The 19,540-nt window shown below is 39.7% G+C and overlaps 1 protein-coding gene across 1 annotated transcript in view; it reads left to right on the plus strand.

The window, feature by feature from the left end:
• LOC128599396 (contactin-associated protein-like 2) overlaps positions 1-19,540 on the plus strand; it is an 84,633-nt gene that overhangs the window by 42,656 nt on the left and 22,437 nt on the right. The window contains exons 10-12 of the mRNA XM_053610933.1: positions 2,152-2,258; positions 3,106-3,225; positions 4,346-4,546. Coding sequence (XP_053466908.1) covers positions 2,152-2,258; positions 3,106-3,225; positions 4,346-4,546 — 428 coding nt within the window. The remainder of the gene's footprint in view (positions 1-2,151; positions 2,259-3,105; positions 3,226-4,345; positions 4,547-19,540) is intronic.

The following is a 19,540-nucleotide window of genomic DNA, read 5'->3' on the forward strand; positions in this document are numbered from 1 at the left end:
TTCTCATGATCAATGCAACTCCACGAGGTGAGATCTTGCATGGAGCCCCAGGCCGAGGGAGATTGACAGTTCTTTTGTGCTTCTTCCATTTGCGAATAATCGCACCAACTGTTGTCCCCTTCTCACCAAGCTGCTTGGCAATGGTCTTGTAGCCCATTCCAGACTTGTGTAGGTCTACAGTCTTGTCCCTGACATCCTTGGAGAGCTCTTTGGTCTTGGCCATGGTGGAGAGTTTGGAATATGACTGATTGATTGCTTCTGTGGACAGGTGTCTTTTATACAGGTAACAAACTGATATTAGGAGCACCCCCTTTAAGAGTGTGCTCCTAATCTCAGCTCGTTACCTGTATAAAAGACACCTGGGAGCCAGAAATCTTTCTGATTGAGAGGGGGTCAAATACTTTTTTCCCTCATTAAAATGCAAATTAATTTATAAAATTTTTGACATGCGTTTTTCTGGATTTTTTTGTTGTTATTCTGTCTCTCACTGTTCAAATACAACTACCATTAAAATTATAGACTGATCATTTCTTTGTCAGTGGGCAAACGTACAAAATCAGCAGGGGATCAAATACTTTTTTCCCTCACTGTATGTTCTATAACATGTAAAACAGGAACATGAAAGGAATATTCTAAAAGCGACTCATGTAAACACCTTAATCATAATATTGTCTTATTCAGAATAAGGTCAGTAATTAGATTACTGCTGTCCATGTAAATGTAGTCAGTGTGTCAGATGAGTACACAGAGTGAAACACTCCCTATGATTTGATCTCCATTTTGGACATTCCTTTCATGCTGCTCTCGGCTCATAAACTAATACATTTGATCCAAGAGAAGACATGAGAAAGCCAGTATCCCTGTAAAACTGCCCATATTCAATTTCCAGTTTAAAGCATCGTTGATTAATAAATGAGTTATTCATAAAACTAGAAGAAGAAGAACAAAAAAGGCAGCGAATTCTTTAAGAGTTTTAACTTTGAAGCTTTAATTAGGACTTCACTGGGAACAAAGATAAAGGATGCAAGGATGTGAATAGCTTAAGCATACTGCATAAATGCTTTCCATTCACTCCGTGGACGTTCATTAAACAGGCTTGAGTCCTGTAATCTCAGATTGTATGGTATTTTTTTGCAGGTTTTTCGCACCAAGAAAATCAGGAAATATATATTTTTTTAGTAGTTCAGTGACTAACCCGCTGCATTAGTTAATGACCTTATATTATATTAAACCTTATATTATATTTAAAGCCTTATTCATCATTTGTTTAGTTTGGAGCAAGTGTGTGTAATAAGCTTTTCCAATAACAGCATGCCTTGAACTCTTTTAATGCGTCTTATACTACAAGTTTTTCCACCAATGATCATTTTTTATTAATTAAATAAATACACGTGGTATATTTTGTCTGTTTATAGTTCTGTTTAATCTTGAGGAACATCCATGAAACAAGTTCAAGCCCAATTCACGCCATTCAAAGACTTTCAGAAGTTACAACTTTACCTCTACTGGTTCAAAGCACTTGCACTGGAGACTCCTTCCAGAAATGTGAAAGAAAAAAAGACTTCCTCTGTAATCAACTGTTACAGATCTGGTTTGTTTCGTATGTTTTATATGTTTACGCGGAGTGTCCACGAGTTGTAACTGTAGAAACGATAACGTATTAGAATGAGTGCATTAATGTAAACCATGTGTCCTGATTTATTCTCAGAGCCGCTGTGATAGAAAATGAATCAACACCTTCTTCTCAAAGATGTCTAATAGATTTGGGAATCCGTTCATTGGTTATAGCTAAGGTCATTTACATGTGTCTGGACCCTTTGTCTCTATTAAAATAAAGCCACTGCAGCTTTTCCATTAAGAAAACGTTCATTAAAGGATTCCATGCTTAAAGGAGTGCTCAGAACATGCCTTTTTTAAACAAGAAAGAAGTCTTAATAAGTGTAGACCTAGCATGAATATTTCTTTCAGGTTATTCAACCTAGGCTTTAATGATGTGTGTTTTTTTTTTCTTATGAAAGCTTATATAACAGCTGGATGGAGGCTGGTGAAGTGGTGTGACATTGAACAGGACAATAAAGCTGCAATTGTGTTTGATGTGAGACTGATTTAACCCACGCTTCCTCTCCTCTAATGTTCCGTCCTGCTTTTCAGATGCTTGCCTAATCACTGTGAGCATGGAGGAAGGTGCACTCAGACCTGGGACAGTTTCAGCTGCTTTTGTGACGGTACTGGATACACCGGAGCCACCTGTCACACATGTACGTACACACTCCTGGACCTCACAGCCCAAAATCAGTCTTCGGTACAGGCTTTGATAATCAATAAGAGCAGAGGAGCTCTAATGGTTCTGTTTAAACTGAGCATATAACTATTTCTGTTTGCTTGTAGGTGACATGGAGCACAGGGTAGAGGAGGAGGCTTCAGATATATTTCCTCTTTTAGCTTTACTGATGTTTGAGATGGCGTGACCTTTTTAGCACAGACTGGCGTAAAAGCTTTGAGCTCGTTTTTATTGATTTGGTGTCTACATGAACGCCCACGTCTGTACATTACCACTCACACTAAAGCGCAGTCATTTCACATTTAACCAGATTTTTTTTTTTACCTGCATTGTCTCTCGGTTGGAAATTATCCTCAGTGGGGAATCTTTACATAGCATATGTGTACCCCTGCTCATTCATGTAATTATCCAATCAGCCAATCGACTTCAGTTAATATTCACATCAAAGATCAGAATGGGGAAAATTGTGATTGCAGTGACTTTGGAATGATTTTTGGTGCCAGAAGTACTCGATTGAGTATTCAGCAACTGCTTATAATATTCTCATATTGTTAATATATTCTTATATAGTATAAGAATACCATACACTGTTTTATTGAACTGGAAACGATTTTAAAGTATGTTGCCGGTTCACAGGTTACGTAGCATTTGACTTTAGAAATGACCGAAATTGTTATTCCGTATCCAGAAAGGTCACGATCCACCATGAATATATTCTTTCATTATTTAAAAACCAAGCACTGAGATATTAACCTGCAAAAGAATCAGTTCCACTGCATATTCGGTCGTTTTGAACCATCTGCTGGATGTCTTGTTTCTTGTAGCTGTCTACGAGCAGTCGTGTGAGGCTTATAAGCACATGGGGAAATCTTCGGACGTCTACTGGATCGATCCTGATGGTAGCGGACCTTTAGGACCGTTCAGAGTCATTTGCAAAATGACAGGTAATTTATACGCACTTTCCAAAAGCCACTAGCAATATACTCTAGATACGGTATGAATTAAGGAATCATGATGGATTGATATTGTATATATTAAAGAAAGGAGTATTGTGAGAGAATGAGTGTTTATAGCTGTTACAACATAAGTGATAAGAGGAGATTGTTTCGCAGACATTCCACAACATTAAATGTAACTATTAACAGATACAATTGTTAATGTGTTTTTTTTTTCTGTAATAAATTACAATAATATAAATCCGTGGCAAATTGCTATGGTGAGGTGGAAACATAATCACGCCACACTGTGTGTTGTTGACATTATTTCCCCATCACACAATGCTCCCGAGTGTTTTATTACTTAATGCACATTATTAAACAGTCTGTGATTATTTTATTACGGTATCAAATGAGAAATCCTAAGGGGAGTCAGAGACTCTCCGAAAAAGTCACACTTGCTACACTTGCTAATTATATACTGTATGCTTCACTCCTTAGCTAGGGATTCCAGTGGGAAAAAATAAAACCATAAATGTTCACTTCTGCGCTTTTTAAAAAAAATAATAATAATAAAAATGTGTCATCCTGTAACACACCAAACAGTTGACTTTACATTAGTTTCCAAGGAAACTTGCCCCTGTAGCACAGCAACGATTTTGGACTCGAATGTTAAGCATCCCTGTATTCCAAAAAAACAAAAAACAAACAAAAAAAAACCTACGAAATAAGTCGCTTAGTCAGTATGAGTATGTGTGTGGATTCAGCCCATGGAATGTTATTAGTTTAAGGCAGACGCGATGTCTTTGAGCAGTCTGATTAATTTCTGCACTGACACACTGATTAAATCAAGCTCAGTGGCAAATTCATACAGATAGAGTTTAGTGAACTTATTCCAGTAAGAGTGTTAGGAATTGTGCAGGATAGAAATTAGTTCAGAACTTGAGAAAACCTCATGTTAAGCAAAACACACACATGAAAGATCGTAATATTTTATTGTTACACTTGTAAAAATCTAAATTGTCCTACTTCCTGTTTGAAAACATTTCCTCCATATCACTCGTCATGCGATCCTGACCTTGGGTTAGTGTCAGTGTTGAGTGTGACATGTTTTAAACGTGTATTTCAGAGGACAAGGTGTGGACGACTGTGGGGAACAGCCTGCCGGCTCAGACAGCCGTATTGGGTTCAAGCAGGGAGAGACGCACCGTGCTGCAGCTGAACTACAGCGCCACCATGGAGCAGATCAGTGCCATTACAGACACTGCCGAGCACTGCGAGCAGCACATCACCTACACCTGCCGCTCATCACGCCTACTCAACACTCCAGGTATGGAGATTACTAGTAATTACAATCACTAGTCCAATGTCTAAAGTTTTTAAACAACAAAATGAACTTTACCTGTGTGGCGTGTCCAAGTGTTTCTCTTTGGCCTGTCTGACTTTCCCTCTAAGAGCTGTCACCATTCTGTGTGGAGATTTACACTTACATGCATAAGTATTCACCCCTCTTAAACCTTCCCACGATTTCTAGTGTTACAACCTGGAAGCTGGATTATAGCCACTGTTTGTGAGATGTGCTATTTACATGGCACATATTCTCAAATTCATTGAAGTGTCATGTTAGCATAACGAGCTTAAATAGAACTCAGTATACCGGCTAATAAACTTGGCCGATCAAGAAAATAAAGAAGTTCTGGAAATACGCTTGTTTAATTGACTGTCAGGTTTGATCATGTTTCATTTAACTCTCATGAATATAATTCAAAATTACATGGCATACAGTCCAAGTTATTTTTCCATTTAAAGTGTAATTCTTCTAGTATTATTATTTCTGACTCTGTCAGGTGAGGAAGCTGAATCGTATTAATCTCAGTCAGCTGCTTCTTTGGCCTCCATTTGGAAAATAGCTCAGTTTCTACAGTTCTGCTTAGTTTCATCTCGGCTAGAGTTTAGAAAGTTCAGCAAAGTTCAGCAATTGGCCACTACGATTCAGTATATAATTCAGATTATAACCGAGTAATTGATATTGATTCCTCAATTTGCTTAATCCCAAATTAACTCGATTGGAACTTTTTTACTTTTGCCAGTAATGAAGTCATGTGGATTATTATTAAGCCATATTTTGAGTCTTTATTCCAAGGAGCCAATAAAAGGTGGACTATTATCATTTACTTGCATTAGTGTGACTTTGAAATAGACATTACTGGTTAATTCACGGTAAAGCAAGAGTTCAGGTTTTGGACAAAGCCGTCTATTCACCAGTATGTCCCTATCGTCATCTATGATCAAGAACTTGGGTAGAAACTGAAAGCATAAGGTCGTGAATACAAGTAGAAGACGATCCTCTATAGGGTTGCTGAGATAGATTGAAGAGCTCGACAATCCCGGAGAGCCTCTGCGGAGAGCCGTTGCTCCTCCGACTCTCCGAATTGGGCACCTGACAAAGATGCCCTGTGGTTAGCTCCCACTACAGCTGTAGCAAACACGTCCCACTGGACGAAGGCCCCAGGGTAGACCAGGGACCTGCTCGAAGGGATTAGGTCTCACAATGTCTACGGATCCCCCAGGATCGAAAAGTCTGGCCTCCTCAGAAAGAATATGAACGAACGAACAAATGAGTCATCCTGATTCTTCTCTTGTTAATTTTACAGCAATGCGGTGTAGGTGGGAGATAAGAGAGAAACGAGAATGTCGTCATAGCAATCAGTGCACAATGGAGCCGTATGGCTCGGAGAGAAATGACAGCTGTATTAAAATGCAGATCATCCTTTATGGGTTGAGAAATAATTACCAGCACTCAAAATGGCCCACAGCCTCACAGGCAGATAAGCGTACAGTTATTATTTTATTACATATGATTTGCATTATCAGCCCCTTGACCACTAACAGAAAAGCGCTCTCACCTGTGAATGCACAGTGCAAAGGTTAATCTTCAATTTGCATCGGTTAAAAAAAAGGTCTACTGATATTCTATATACATGACAAAAACGAATCACTGTCCAAAAAAAATAGTCACTGTTAGCTTTGTGAGTTGTTACTATGGCAGTATTGATGGTAGGAAGAAAGAAAGTCATCTACATACTGTTTGAATGAACGTAATACTATTTTTTCATTTTTCACATCCTAAACCATGCAGAAATTTCCCGTTTCTTAACATATACTGAAGTATATGTATGATATACTTTCCATCCATCCATCCATCTTCTATACCACTTGTCCTTTTCAGGGTCACGGGGAACCTGGAGCCTATCCCAGGAAGCATCGGGCACAGGGTGGGGTACACCCTGGACAGGGTGCCAATCCATCACAGGGCACAATCAGTAGTTTAAAGCAAGCTCAATCACAGTTATGAGCATTAATGCAAAATTATCTTGCTGTTAGTTCATCAAACTGTTTGCTTCATCTATATTTAAAGCTCACTGCTTGTTAGAACAGAAGCTTATGAGAGTTTTGCCCTCATCATTTACATTTGAGACCAATATGGCAATATTTGCAATTATCACAGCAGAAAGTATCTCATTAACCTACCTGATATTACTCCCTATATAATATTATCCAGGTGAGATATTGCTCTGGATTTCATATTATCCTGGTGTAACCTAGCGAATATTAAATCTGTAGTGTTTGTTTTAGGGTGAGCTGATCTCTCACTGCACGTTCCTGAGACTCTGAAAGAGAGTCTGTTCTGTAAATATGATTTTCTCCTGTGCTGCCTGGTGCTTGTGACTTTAGTTAAATCAGACGAGAAGGATTCCCAGAAGTACAACCCATTTATCCTTGAGCTCTTAATGTGAATTATGTCCTTGTATTACGGCCTTTTTTAGTGTGTGTCCAAAAATATGTACTGTAGAGGTTATGCGCAAGTGTGTGTCCCAGTTTACTGGTCATGCTAAGAAACTAGTTAAATCAGAGCTAACATGATTTTGCAAACATTAATAGATTGTTTACCTTCATATTTGAGTAATGACTTGTATAAGGTGTGTAGTCAAGGTGTGTTTTTGGACTCCCTAAGTACCCCTTGCTGTAGAAAATAAAGTCAGACCTGGTCTAGCTCCTCCTACCTGTGTAGAGTCAAGCCAGAAGTACAAGAGGTCGAGACAGCTTAGTGTGTTTCAGACTGGATTACTGTGTTAAGTATCTTGTTTCCTGTTCTACAATGTTGTGTTGGTTAGGGTTATGTACCAGGGTTAGGGTCAGGCTTATAGGTCCACCTTCTATCCCCTGGACTTTTGGTTCTGCAGCGAGGACTATCTTATCACATAAGGTGTGAATTTTTGGGCAGGGTTTAATGCCTCAGCATACTTACTATGAAAATGATATCTGCATGGGTTGCAGTCACATTCTTTATTGCATAGTGTTGTCAGTCTGCAGAGATCGTCCAGATGCTATATGCACAACATGGCATGCAAAGCCTCTGTACCATTTTTTCGTTTAGTTCTGCAATGACGTCATGTTGGTCGTGGAAGCCAGCCGATGATCGCTTCCACATGAATTATGATGAGTCTTTATTGATCACATATACATATGCACAGTGAAATTCTTTTCTTCACATACCCCAGCATGTCAGGAATCTGGGGTCAGAGTGCAGGATCACCCATGATACAGCGCCCCTGGAGCAGAGAAGGTTAAGGACCTTGTTCAAGGGCCCAACAGTGGCAGCTTGGCAGTGCTGGGGCTTAAACCCCCCGACTTTCTGATCAGTAACCCAGAGCCTTAACTGCCAAGCCACCATTGCCCCCACCATTGCCTTTGCTATGATATATTAAGCGTGTATCTAGTCCAGAGGTGTATCTGCAGTACTAATAGGTACACCAGATAATTAGTCACTTTATTCAAGTTACCCTTTCAGTCCACACCCTCAAGCTACCTTTGCTTCAGTACAGGCTGGCCTTCTTCCTGGCTAAGTTATCACCTTCACTCTTCTTCTCTTGCTAAGTATTACCCTTACACTTTGACCTCCAGTTATTGTTGTTTTTATCCAAACATGGTCCTTTCATGTAAATATATTTGCCTGGTGATTCATTGCTACATCAAGAGCTTGGATCTTGGATCATACCATCTGACAAAGCATGAATCTTTGGGGTAGTATATGAGAACCAACCAACCAACCAACACCATTCTCTCCTGATAGTCCTGATATAGGTTTCTCCTTTACAACATCAGGAAGATCTGGCCATTTCTCTTCATAAAGGCAACTCAGATATTTGTTCTGCCCCTTGTCATCTCAAGGTTGGAATGTTGCAACCTAGTCCTGGCAGATCTTCCCATGAGCGCCATTAAACTCCCACATCTGATCCAAAATGGTGGCTGCATGACTTGTTTTTGAGAACTCTCCAGGTTCTCCCACATCGTGTCATTGCTGTGTTCCATCATTTGGCTTCCTGTAGCCCCCACCTACTTAAATGCAATTTTGAAACCCTGCCATGTCTGTACCATGTCTCCTTATTTGAGCCACTAGAATGGCTCGACTGGACCCACTATCCCTCAAGATATGAGGAAGACATGCTTCACTTTGCTGACATGCAAGTGGTAGAATGAACTTCTCCTTGGTGTCCAAACAACTGTCACTCAGTGAGTCACTTGTACTTTGTATTCATTTGCTACAGAGTCAGACTGAGGTTTGTGCCATGCAATTCTGGCTAGTTATAGCCCTTTTTTGTTCATAACGCACTTTTATTGTCTCCCATTTTAAATGCATTCATCAGTGCACTTTCATACAGTTCTCGTGGTATGACTGCTACATTAGTGGAGAAAAAAACAAAACAAAGCCTTAAGCATAAGTTGCCTCCCACAAGCATCTGATGAGTGACTGCAAGGGCAGGTTGCGAGCCAAAAATAGCTGTTCTTAGGAGTTGCATTGTTGCTTGTTAAGTATCTGCATGTAAAATGACAAATCTTTTGAAAACCTAATTGTGTTTTTATAAACAGTGGACTGTTTTTTTTCAGCATGGTGCCTTTCCTCCGTGCAACCCAAAGCGTGTTATTGTTTCTTCATGGCCTTGTATTTAAAAATGTAGACAACATATGGTTTCATTTCAGTTGTTAAAAGGGATATTGTGATCTTATGAAGTTGAATCGATTTTTACTGGTTGATTTTGGATTGTATCTGCTGTTCCTTCACTCATTCATTTCAATCATTCATTCATTGTGGATCAAGTGGATTCAGATCCTGTCCTAGGAAAGCTGGGTTTGAGATGGGAAAACCCTGGCTGGGACACCAGTCCATTACACTTGAATGGACTTTGTGCAGGTTGAAGTCATGCTGTTGTCCCACTTATGACTCATGAGACAACATCTATACAACAGTGCATGTAGGGTTAAGTGTATGGGTGACTGTAGCTTGCCTCGTGGACTGGACACAAGCATGCTCATTAACACCAAAAAAAGCTGCTTCATTATCAACATGCTCAGCTCAATGTGTGTGTTCTGGGAGCTTTGAACTAAGAATAATTGTCAAACAGGGTCATCTTCTTCCCTCTGTTGGTCTTGTTAGAGTAACTCTATTTTGCAATAGAGGGACCTCTTAAACTTATGTGTACTGTGATGAGTACTAGCACTTGTTTGTTGGTAGAAACTCAGTTGTGCAACACTCATATCGTTGAGATTTGATTTCTTTCTGCTGCCTGTCATTTGGATTGCCTGTTTTCCTTTATCGATCCGATCTGTTCATTGAGTTAATGTTATATTTTAATGTTAGTTGATTAAAGCAGTGCTGAATAGCCCCACATTGCACAACTTCCTGGATGATGTAACCACCCATGTGCGTCATGATGATTTTGTTTTACGTTGACTGAAACCAGATAATTATCTGTCCTTACTTTCAACTTGGAGCTCTGAAGCAGAGAAGACATATCCTTTGTGATCTTTCTATTTTATAACCAGTTTCTAGTGGTTGCCCTTCTGTTGCACTTCTCTTGCAATCTAAATTCCTTCCATTGCTGGAGCCTTTCATCACACCATGTTTATTACACGTCGTATGAGTAGTGTTGCAGCCTGAAATTCTTCCATGGTTGGCACCAGACATACTTTCATCTCTCCGTGAATGTTGGTCTGTGGTGTCTCTGAAATGTTCTCATAACTCTGTTGTTTCAGGATCAACATCGTCACTGCTTGGATTCTATAATTACGATTTCACACACATAGAAGATAAAATACAGCAGAAGGAAACAATGAATTTTGCTTAATGCAACTGTATAAATAGGGCTTCGTGTCTGTGTACACGATTCAGATCACTTTGGGACGTCTTACTATTTGGATCTCGTGCTGCTTTTTGAGCAATAAACTTTTTTTTTTTTTTTTTTGCTTCTCTCATCCAACCTTCATCCATGTTCTAAATGTTGACTTTCAGTTGTGTTTTTGAGTATGATTACTTCTGGGAAAAGGTCATTTGCACTTTAGTTTTTAGTCGTTCTAGTCAATATAACAACATACAATGTGTTTATGGTACTAGAAAAATGCCTCGTACTGCACTATGACTTAATATCTTCAGAGCAACATTTCTGGTCTGTGAATCCAAACTACTTAGGAGTATTTGCGTGGTGGTCTGGGAAAACCTGTCAGATGTCAATGTGACTTGATTCTGAAAAATCTGTCCCAAGTTTGGGCTTTTCTTTTCTTTTTTTCAGATTTAGCTTTTTTTCTCCATATTTAGACACTTCTAACCTATAGTTCTATATTTTATAGCTTCTAACCACTTCTAACACTATATTTCACCAGAATGACATGGAAATCTAGGCTTGACATGGAAATCTAGGCCTTGGCTTTCTATAAAGATCATGTGTCCAGTTTAACATATGCAGTGATACAAACTGCCAGTCTGTCTAAAGATGTCTTAAATCGTGCCAAGTCGGATTTCTTCAGACATTGAACGGATATCATGATTCGATCAGCTTAGTATAATATTAAAACCCGTAATTCCAGCTGAGATGATATAGAGATGACACCAGAGTTATTAAGGACACAGTAATTAAGGATTAAATGCAAATTGAAATAATCTCATGTTGAGATATACGCAAAGAAACCTGGAACGCTCAGGAAAACCTATAGGTTTGGAAACTATACAGTGTATAATAGAAAAATTCCCAACTCACATACTGTTTTCTTGATTAAAAAAAAGCAAATATGTTTGAGGAAGATGTTTCTTGGGGAAAAGACGTTCATGCAACAGTGGAGTCTAATAGATTTTATAGATTGAGTAAGAGTAAGAGAAAATACAGGAAACCAGAACATTCAGATTTAACGCTGTTATCTTGCGATAAGGGAGGCGATTAAGATTGAAATATCATATGAGTCCTAGTGGGAAATGAAGAGCTAAGTAAATGCAATGTAGAGTCATTAATCACATGTTGAGAAGCTCCCTCAGTGCTGAACATTAGGGCTAGCTTGAAAGTTTACAGGAAAAAAGTTCAGACAAGATCAGACATTTTATGTCTCTGTGATGAAAGCTGTCGCACATCAGAGCATGCCGCAGTAATGACTAGCAAGCATAAGCAGCCACTGTAGGTCATGGATCCTGTTTCATGTCATCTCTGCCCCTGGGAAGCGTTTAGCTTTTAGCGTAAATGTGCCACATTTCAGAAACCTATTTTCTATCGCAAAGTCCAGCCAGTGTCACAGAGGCGATCGCACCCTGCACCACTGACGAAACGAAAAACTGTCCGCGTTAATCTCTCTGACAGTAATGCCATCTGTGCATTGAGAATATCAGACAGAGTGCAAAATGAACATTTATTCAAGCTCACGTCTCCTCCTGAAGGACCGAAAGTGCTCCGTCTGTCACCATCGAAAGAGCTGAACTCCCATTGAGAACACACTTTGCTCTAAACTGTTTAAAAACATGCATCACGATATGAAAGCAGCAAGAGTCTGAGATTATTACCGTCTCACATATGCTCGGATCGTGTGGGGGGAATGGATCATTTGGTAACAGTTCATTTCGTTTGGAGCAGATCTTTCCTATTTGGCTAAATGACATTTGCAGAATTGCCGAAGCTGTTCATCTGGATATTGGCAGAGCTTTTAATTTGATTCAGTTCAATTCAATTTTATTCGCAGCACTTTGAACAATATAGAAATCTTGATCTTGATCTAGATCCGTTTTTACTTCATATGTCTCTATATACAGGCAGTTAAACTCTGGAAACAAAAGAGAAACCAAAAAGCCATTTGATAAAGAGGTTTGTAGTGATGTGTTTAATGTATCACAGTGCTGAATGGTGAGATGTTGATTAATTGTCTATTACTGCACGGCTCTGATATGCTGTTATATTAAGCTGCTTGTTCTAAAACATTATCATATATATATATATATATATATATATATATATATATATATATATATATATATATATATATATATCTCCTTTAAATCCTTTAAGGACTTGTTCGTCCAGAACATCCCACAGACGCTCGATCTGATTGAGATCTTGGGAATTTGAAGGCAGAGTCAACACCTTTGTTGAAAACGCTTCGTCATGTTCCTGAAACTATTCCTGAACAATTTTTTCAGTGTGGTAGAGTGCATTATCCTGCTGAAAGAGGCCACTGGCATTAGGGAATATCGTTGAAATGAATGGGTGTACTTGGTCTGCAACAATGTTTAGGTAGAGTAGGTGGTACTTGTCAATGTAACATCCACATGAATGCCAGGACCCGAGGTTTCCCAGCAGAGCATTGCCCAGAGCATCACACTAACTAGCCTACTATCTTCAAGATTGAAGTTGGTGAGGGAACGATTATAATAAAGCCTTCCACAACATTAAACATAACTAAATGGACTACAGTACAACATGTTGTTCTTTAATAAATATAACATGGTTTTCAGTCATTTAGAAACACATAGATTCTGATATGAGTGTTAAATGGTTTCATGTAGTTCTTGGTAAACAGGGTCAGAGCACAGGATTATCACAGACAAGATAGGCTCAGGTCACAAGCAGTGACCTACTAAATGTGTGCGCATGTACTGTGGCTCTCTTGTTCTCATTTAGTTTGGACACACACTCGCATGGCTGCTTTCCCCCAGTGCAGACAGAACCCATTTGTTTTATCTATCTGCCACCTGTAATCAGTATTTTTGAAGTTGTAGCTACAGCTCTTTACCTGCCAAGCATTAGCCCACTGGCACGAAGAATGACAACAAAAGAAAAAAAAAGCAGTGCAACTGCAGAACAGCAAAAAAAAAAAAAAATAATAATAAAAAAAAAATGGAGGACACAGAAGTTAAGCCAGACTGCATCTCCAAGATGCCATACAAACCACTGTCTTGGATTCTTGATAGTAGTATTTTTTATTGTAGCATGCCGAATAGTGTACTCTGTATCCTCGGCATGCTACAATACTCGGCATCCTTTATCCACCCCTGGCAGTCTTCAACTGAGATGTCTCTGCAGCCAGCATCCATTGCATCCAGCTGGGACATTTGGTCGTGTGGCCGATGATTGTAGACTTTCCACCTCCAGGTAGAAAAAAATTCCTCAACGGGGTTCAGGAAAGGAGAGTACGGAGGAAGAAAAAATGGAAATCATTCTTGGATGAGCTGGAAACCACTTTGTGATTGCATGTGAATGTTGTCCCACACAATCACAAATGTCCTCATGCTTCCTCCTACCTGTTCTGCTTCTGGCACCAGTGGAGATCATCTAAAAACAAAAGAAGGTGCTCCGTATTGTAGGGACAAATCTGGCTTTTCTGCAGGACCAAACCAGCACTTGAGATTGCCGCACACATTGTGATATTTGCTCCTCTCTGACCTGGCACATCAACGGTGGCCCTTTACCCAATTACGGGCCAGGTTAAACCCTGCCTCATCTACGTAAATGAATTCATGCAGCGTCTGATTAGCCTCCAACTCCATCATTCTCTAAAAGAAATCAAACACACAGTTTACAGTAAATGCTTTTGACTATGTGGGTATGTGTACTTGTAGGGTAGCAATAGAGAATGGCGAAAAACTCACTGAAGAATCAGACATAGTGTATAGACACCATACCTGGACATATTGGTGCCGGAGTTCCTTGACCCGATCACTGTTTCTTTCAAAGTGAACCGTGTATAACTGCTTCAATCGAATTCTGGGTTTGGTCAGAGTCCGAGCAACGGTAGCCAGGTTGATGCTTTCCACGTTCTGATATAGCAGGTTGTCCTCTAAAATTCTGGCATGGATTTCTCTCAGTTTTATTGCATTGTCAGCTATGACCCATCCTACAATGGCATGCTCCTGGTCATCACACAGAAAGAAGCTTTCTTCTTGCTCCAGATTGAGGATGTCGTTGTGTCTTTTTGAGGAACAAAAATGCAACTGGCCACCGGCAGTTACTGTAATAAATAGCAACTGCAATCTTCTTCTTTTCGTGTCGGGGTTCCACTTCATAGTGGAACCATCGTGGTGGAAGGATTAGCCGCTCAGCACTATGATACTGAACGTTGCTCAGGGTGTGCCAGGGGAGACTCCTTCCGTGCACACACATTCATACACCCATTCATACACTACGGACACTTTGGACATGCCAATCCACCTACCATGCATGTTTTTGGACTGGGGGAGGAAACCGGAGTACCCGGAGGAAACCCCTGCAACACAGGGAGAACATGCAAACTCCGCACACACAGGGCTGCGGTGGGAATTGAACCCCCAATCTACATCTCGATTTTCTGTAATTAAATTGAATTTGATTTTGTTATATAATGAATTCTGTGTTGAAATGAACACCTTCAGTCCAGGTTATAGTTTATCGTAGCCTGCATTCTTTTATTGCTAGTCTCTTTGCTAGGTGTCAACACGAAACTCAAAAAAAAGTCTATATTTGATATTAGGTCACACCTTCTTTGTAATATGATGCATTTAAAGAGATCAGATGTCAGTTAATGTCTGGTGTCTAAACATGGGGGAGTTGGTAGGAATTGTTCTTTGTTATTTTGGAGCATTTCATCACTCCGTCTCACAGAAAGTAGATAAAATGCTGTCACTTTCCTAGAAAGTCAGAGAATGCCACTAATATTTGTAACTGTATTTGGATATACACACCAAGTGGGTGTGGCCTAAACAGGTCTGACCTCCGCTACATCACTCAGGTTCATAACTGCTTGTCAACTAGAGTTTTTTTGTTTTTTAATCCTACCTGTGCGGTTATTTTTGTTAGTACCCGTCTGCGATATTTTCTTCCAAAGATTTAAACAAATTTGTCATTTTAAACCACTAGTAATTTAAACTAGTTAAAAAAAACTGGGACCCTGACGAGCTAGTCACTAAGGATGCTGTCAATTTCTTAATGAATGTGTTTGTTTTTTGTCTTCTTATCTGAGTGCTTGAAGTGAAAAGATCAGAACATTTGTGTTGAGTCCTGTGGGATCACAGACGGATCCTAGAGGGATCCCAATGCACATTTCCACTCTCAACCAGATGCCCTGCGAACATTTCCTTGCAAACTATCTGTTCATTCTGAATAATTTATGCGTATTTGCTTCCATCCCTATTAGAAAGTATACAGTATGTGACAAGATTCTGATAATAGTACTACAAACACTCCTAGACATCCACTGGGTCTGCAAGGACTTGTTATTCCTGTTGGCCCTATTTGTCATGATGTATAACAGATACTTTGGCTCTACAATACACAGGAGAATGATAAAGACAGAATAAAAAAAAAAGAGTGAGAAAGAAAGAAATAGCAAAAAAAAAGGGGAGCTGAATAGAGATAATGGATCAGTGAGTCTGTAATCTGACTAGCAAAGTGCAACAAAAGGCTGGAAAAGTAAGTGTTAGTAAAAAGAAACAGCAGGAGGTTAATTGGGAACAGGACAGTAAGATGATTGGGGATAAAAAAGAGTATCTTACAGAGGCAGAGTCTTTCAGAAGTAAAGATGGGCAGAGGTTCATCAGTCTGCGAAAAACTGCATCTACAATTTGTGGAACAATTTCAGAATAATTTTGCGAAAACTATGAATATCTCATCATCAGTACATAATATCATCAAAAAATTCTGAGAATCTGGAGAAATCTCTGTGTGCAAGGGACGAGGGTGAAAATCAATATTGCATGCCCGTGATCTTCGGGCCCTCAGGCGGCACTGCATTAAAAACTGTTCCGTGGTCAGACGAATTGAAATTTGAAATTCTTTTTGGAAACCATGGACGATGCATCCTCTAAACTAAAGAGGACTAAAGAGGAGAGGGACCATCTGGATTATTATCAGCGTTCAGTTCAAAAGCCTGCGTCTCTGATGGTATGGAGGTGCATTAGTTCCTATGGAATGGGCAGCTTGCACATCTGGAAAGGCACCATATATGCTGCAAGGTAAAGCTTTTAGAGCAACATCTGCTTCCATCCAGATTCCATCCCAGCTTTACTTCTGAGAGACTCTGCCTCTCTAAGATACTCGTTTTATACCCAATCATCTAACGGACCTGTTGCCAATTGCCAAAACTAATTAATTAATTGCAAAATGTTCTTCCAACTCTTTCTTTTTAGTAACACTTAGTTTTACAACCTTTTGTTGCCGCCGTCCCAACTTTTTTGGTCCATGTTGCGGCCATCAAATTCAAAATGACCTTACTATTTTATCTTAAAATAGTACATTTCATGAGTTTAAACATTTTATATGTTTTCTATGTTCTACTGTGAATGACATATGGGTTTACGAGATTTGCAAATCATCGCATTCTGTTTTTATTTACATTTATTTACATTTTACACTGTGTCCCAACTTTTGTGGAATTGGGGTTGTATATTAAATTGGTTAGCGCATTTGAGTCACACCTCCGGGGTTGGGGGTTTGGTTCCTGCCGTGTGCGCAGAGTTTGCATGTTCTCCCCATGCTTCGGGGGTTTCCTCTGGGTTCCTCCCCGAGTCCAAACGTCATGCATTGTAGAATGATTGGCATCTCTAAATTGTCCGATGTGTCTGAATGTGTGTGCGATTGTGCCCTGCAATGGGTTGGCACTCTGTCCAGGGTGTTCCCCGCTTTGTGCCCCGGGTCCCCTGGGAAAGGCTTCAGGTTCCCTTCAATCCTGTGTCAGATAAGCAGTACAGAACATTGATTGATGGATGGATGGATGGATGGATAGAGGACTAGAGGAGATTGAGATTCTGGTGTATCAGCTCGTACACCAGGCAACAGATTGAAGTTACAGCTACTGGTAAGGGTATCAGGGGAGAAAGGTGATGACAGGAAAATGAGCCACTGAGCTGAATCATGACAGCGAGTGGGTTGTAAGTGGAGAAGCAGATGGTTTTGCTCCTGCAGGGTCACATCAGTGGTTTGTCTGTAAGTGACACAATCTCTTTCTTTCTTTCTTTCTTTCCCTCTGCTGTCCACCCTTCTCCCTCCAGTCACTGTAGCGACAAACTGTCAACAGACAAAAAACATACATCATGCACCTACTACCTGATTTGACTTGGACTTGAGATCACTGGACTAAAGAAGAGTGTAAATCTTTCACTTTAGACCTCGGTCTTTGTTCTCTGTTTCCCACGGGCTCTCTGCTTTGACAGTTTAATGAGGGACTCCGATTACTGGGCGGAGTAGAGCAAACTGAGCAAATCCGGCTTCCTGGATAATGTATGCCCACCCTCTGGTGTGGGAAGCTCATGCATTTTGGGTGGATGAAAGACAATATAAGTGATTTTGGTATTTTCTCATTTAATTATTTAAAGCATGCTCCTTTCCTTTCCCCTCTCTCTCTCTCTCTCTCTCTCTCTCTCTCTCTCTCTCTCTAATACAGTCCCTCTCCATGTGGTCAACTTTACTCACATGCTCTGTTGTGTTCTGTTTACGGTCACTGCACTTCTCCCCAATACTCAGCAGCTGTTCGAGCTTTACGCCGAGCAAACAAAAGCAGCTTCTTCCTTTTTCCTTTTATGCAAGGCAGGCAAATTGAGATGATAAGTAGTACAAGTCTATTCGGTTATTTGTTTTTGCTAGCCTTCAGCAAAGAGAGGCTGCGAGCATGAATACAGATAATTGTATCACTATATCATCAGATAATGCTGTCATATGAGTGTTTGAGTTCTTTTAATGTGCTTTTGTTTACATCGCTGTGTCTCTTTGTTTTGGTCTCTTCTCCACCGTTCTGAGTTTGTCTCTCGATAGTTTGTCTTTAGAAATCCTCGTGTTTCTTTGTCTCATTGTGTTTGACCCGTTTAAGATTATGGGTTCTTCTCATTTGCAGTATTATGACTGTGATGGTTGGATTTAAATAAAATACTTCAAATAAACATAACATAAATAAACACGCCGGTTTTATGCACTTGCACGTGATGATGATTTGTTTTGAGAAGGTTTTTACTGTCTTGTAGGCACAAGGAAGTGGTCAAATATAATATAAAGCTTTTGGGATAAAGAAAAAACACTCATTAATGTAAATGTGAATTATGCATTTAGAGTATATATGTGTTTATTCACTCATCCTTAGTACCTGCCCGGTCATGGTAGTTTAAATGAGGCTACAAATTTGTTTTTATTTTTGGAAATAGAACCAACTAAATTCATTAGAAAACATTGTAGGGAGGTACATATATAAAATAATAAGTATACGAGCAGAATTTTAAAACAAAGTCCCATACACGTCTCTAGTTGAGGTCTGTTATGAGCTTGAGTTAGTAGCTGTAAGTAGCTGAAGTTGAGGATATGTCAGAGTTGGAATTCGCATGACAGTTTAGGCCATGCTCACTCAGATTTTGGAGCACTAAATAGATAGCATTGTGTTATACCAGTGCAGAACATTTTGAACCATGTGATTGGACATTTATTACCTGATATACTGTTTCCAGAGTGTGATCATCATTCATTCTAGTTTGAGACAACTACAAGTCTCATTGACGCAAGGGGATGAGTTTCGATCTACTATCCTCTTTCTTTTCCTGAAGGAAAACCTGGCTCCTCATTTTCACTCTTGCTTCCTGTAGCAGAATTGTCTTTGTAGAGCTAAAGATGGTCAGGAGGAAGGCACGGGTTCCCTAAATGAACTAAATAAATAAACAATAAGAGATGTAACCTCTGAGAGATTTTCTTTTGCTCAATATTGTGGTCTTCCAGATGGAGAAATGAAGCTGTCATCCCCTTTTCCAAGAAAGTAATTTCCCTTTTTTTTACTTCCCTGACCTCCAGGGAAATCCTGCTTGTACTCACTTCACTTCTTCAAAGTGGTCAGAAGCCTGAGGAATGGCCATAAGGGAGTCTGGACTGATAGAGAGACATGTGTCCTTTGATGTGACAGAAAGCTGAAAATGTGGAAAAATGAGAGTGGGGGGAGAGTGTTGGGAAATGATGGACACGATATGAGTTGATGTGAGTTCAATGTCCTGTAAGATGTATTCAAATAT

Source organism: Ictalurus furcatus, chromosome 23, assembly GCF_023375685.1.
Source record: "Ictalurus furcatus strain D&B chromosome 23, Billie_1.0, whole genome shotgun sequence".
Classification (NCBI taxonomy): domain Eukaryota; kingdom Metazoa; phylum Chordata; class Actinopteri; order Siluriformes; family Ictaluridae; genus Ictalurus; species Ictalurus furcatus.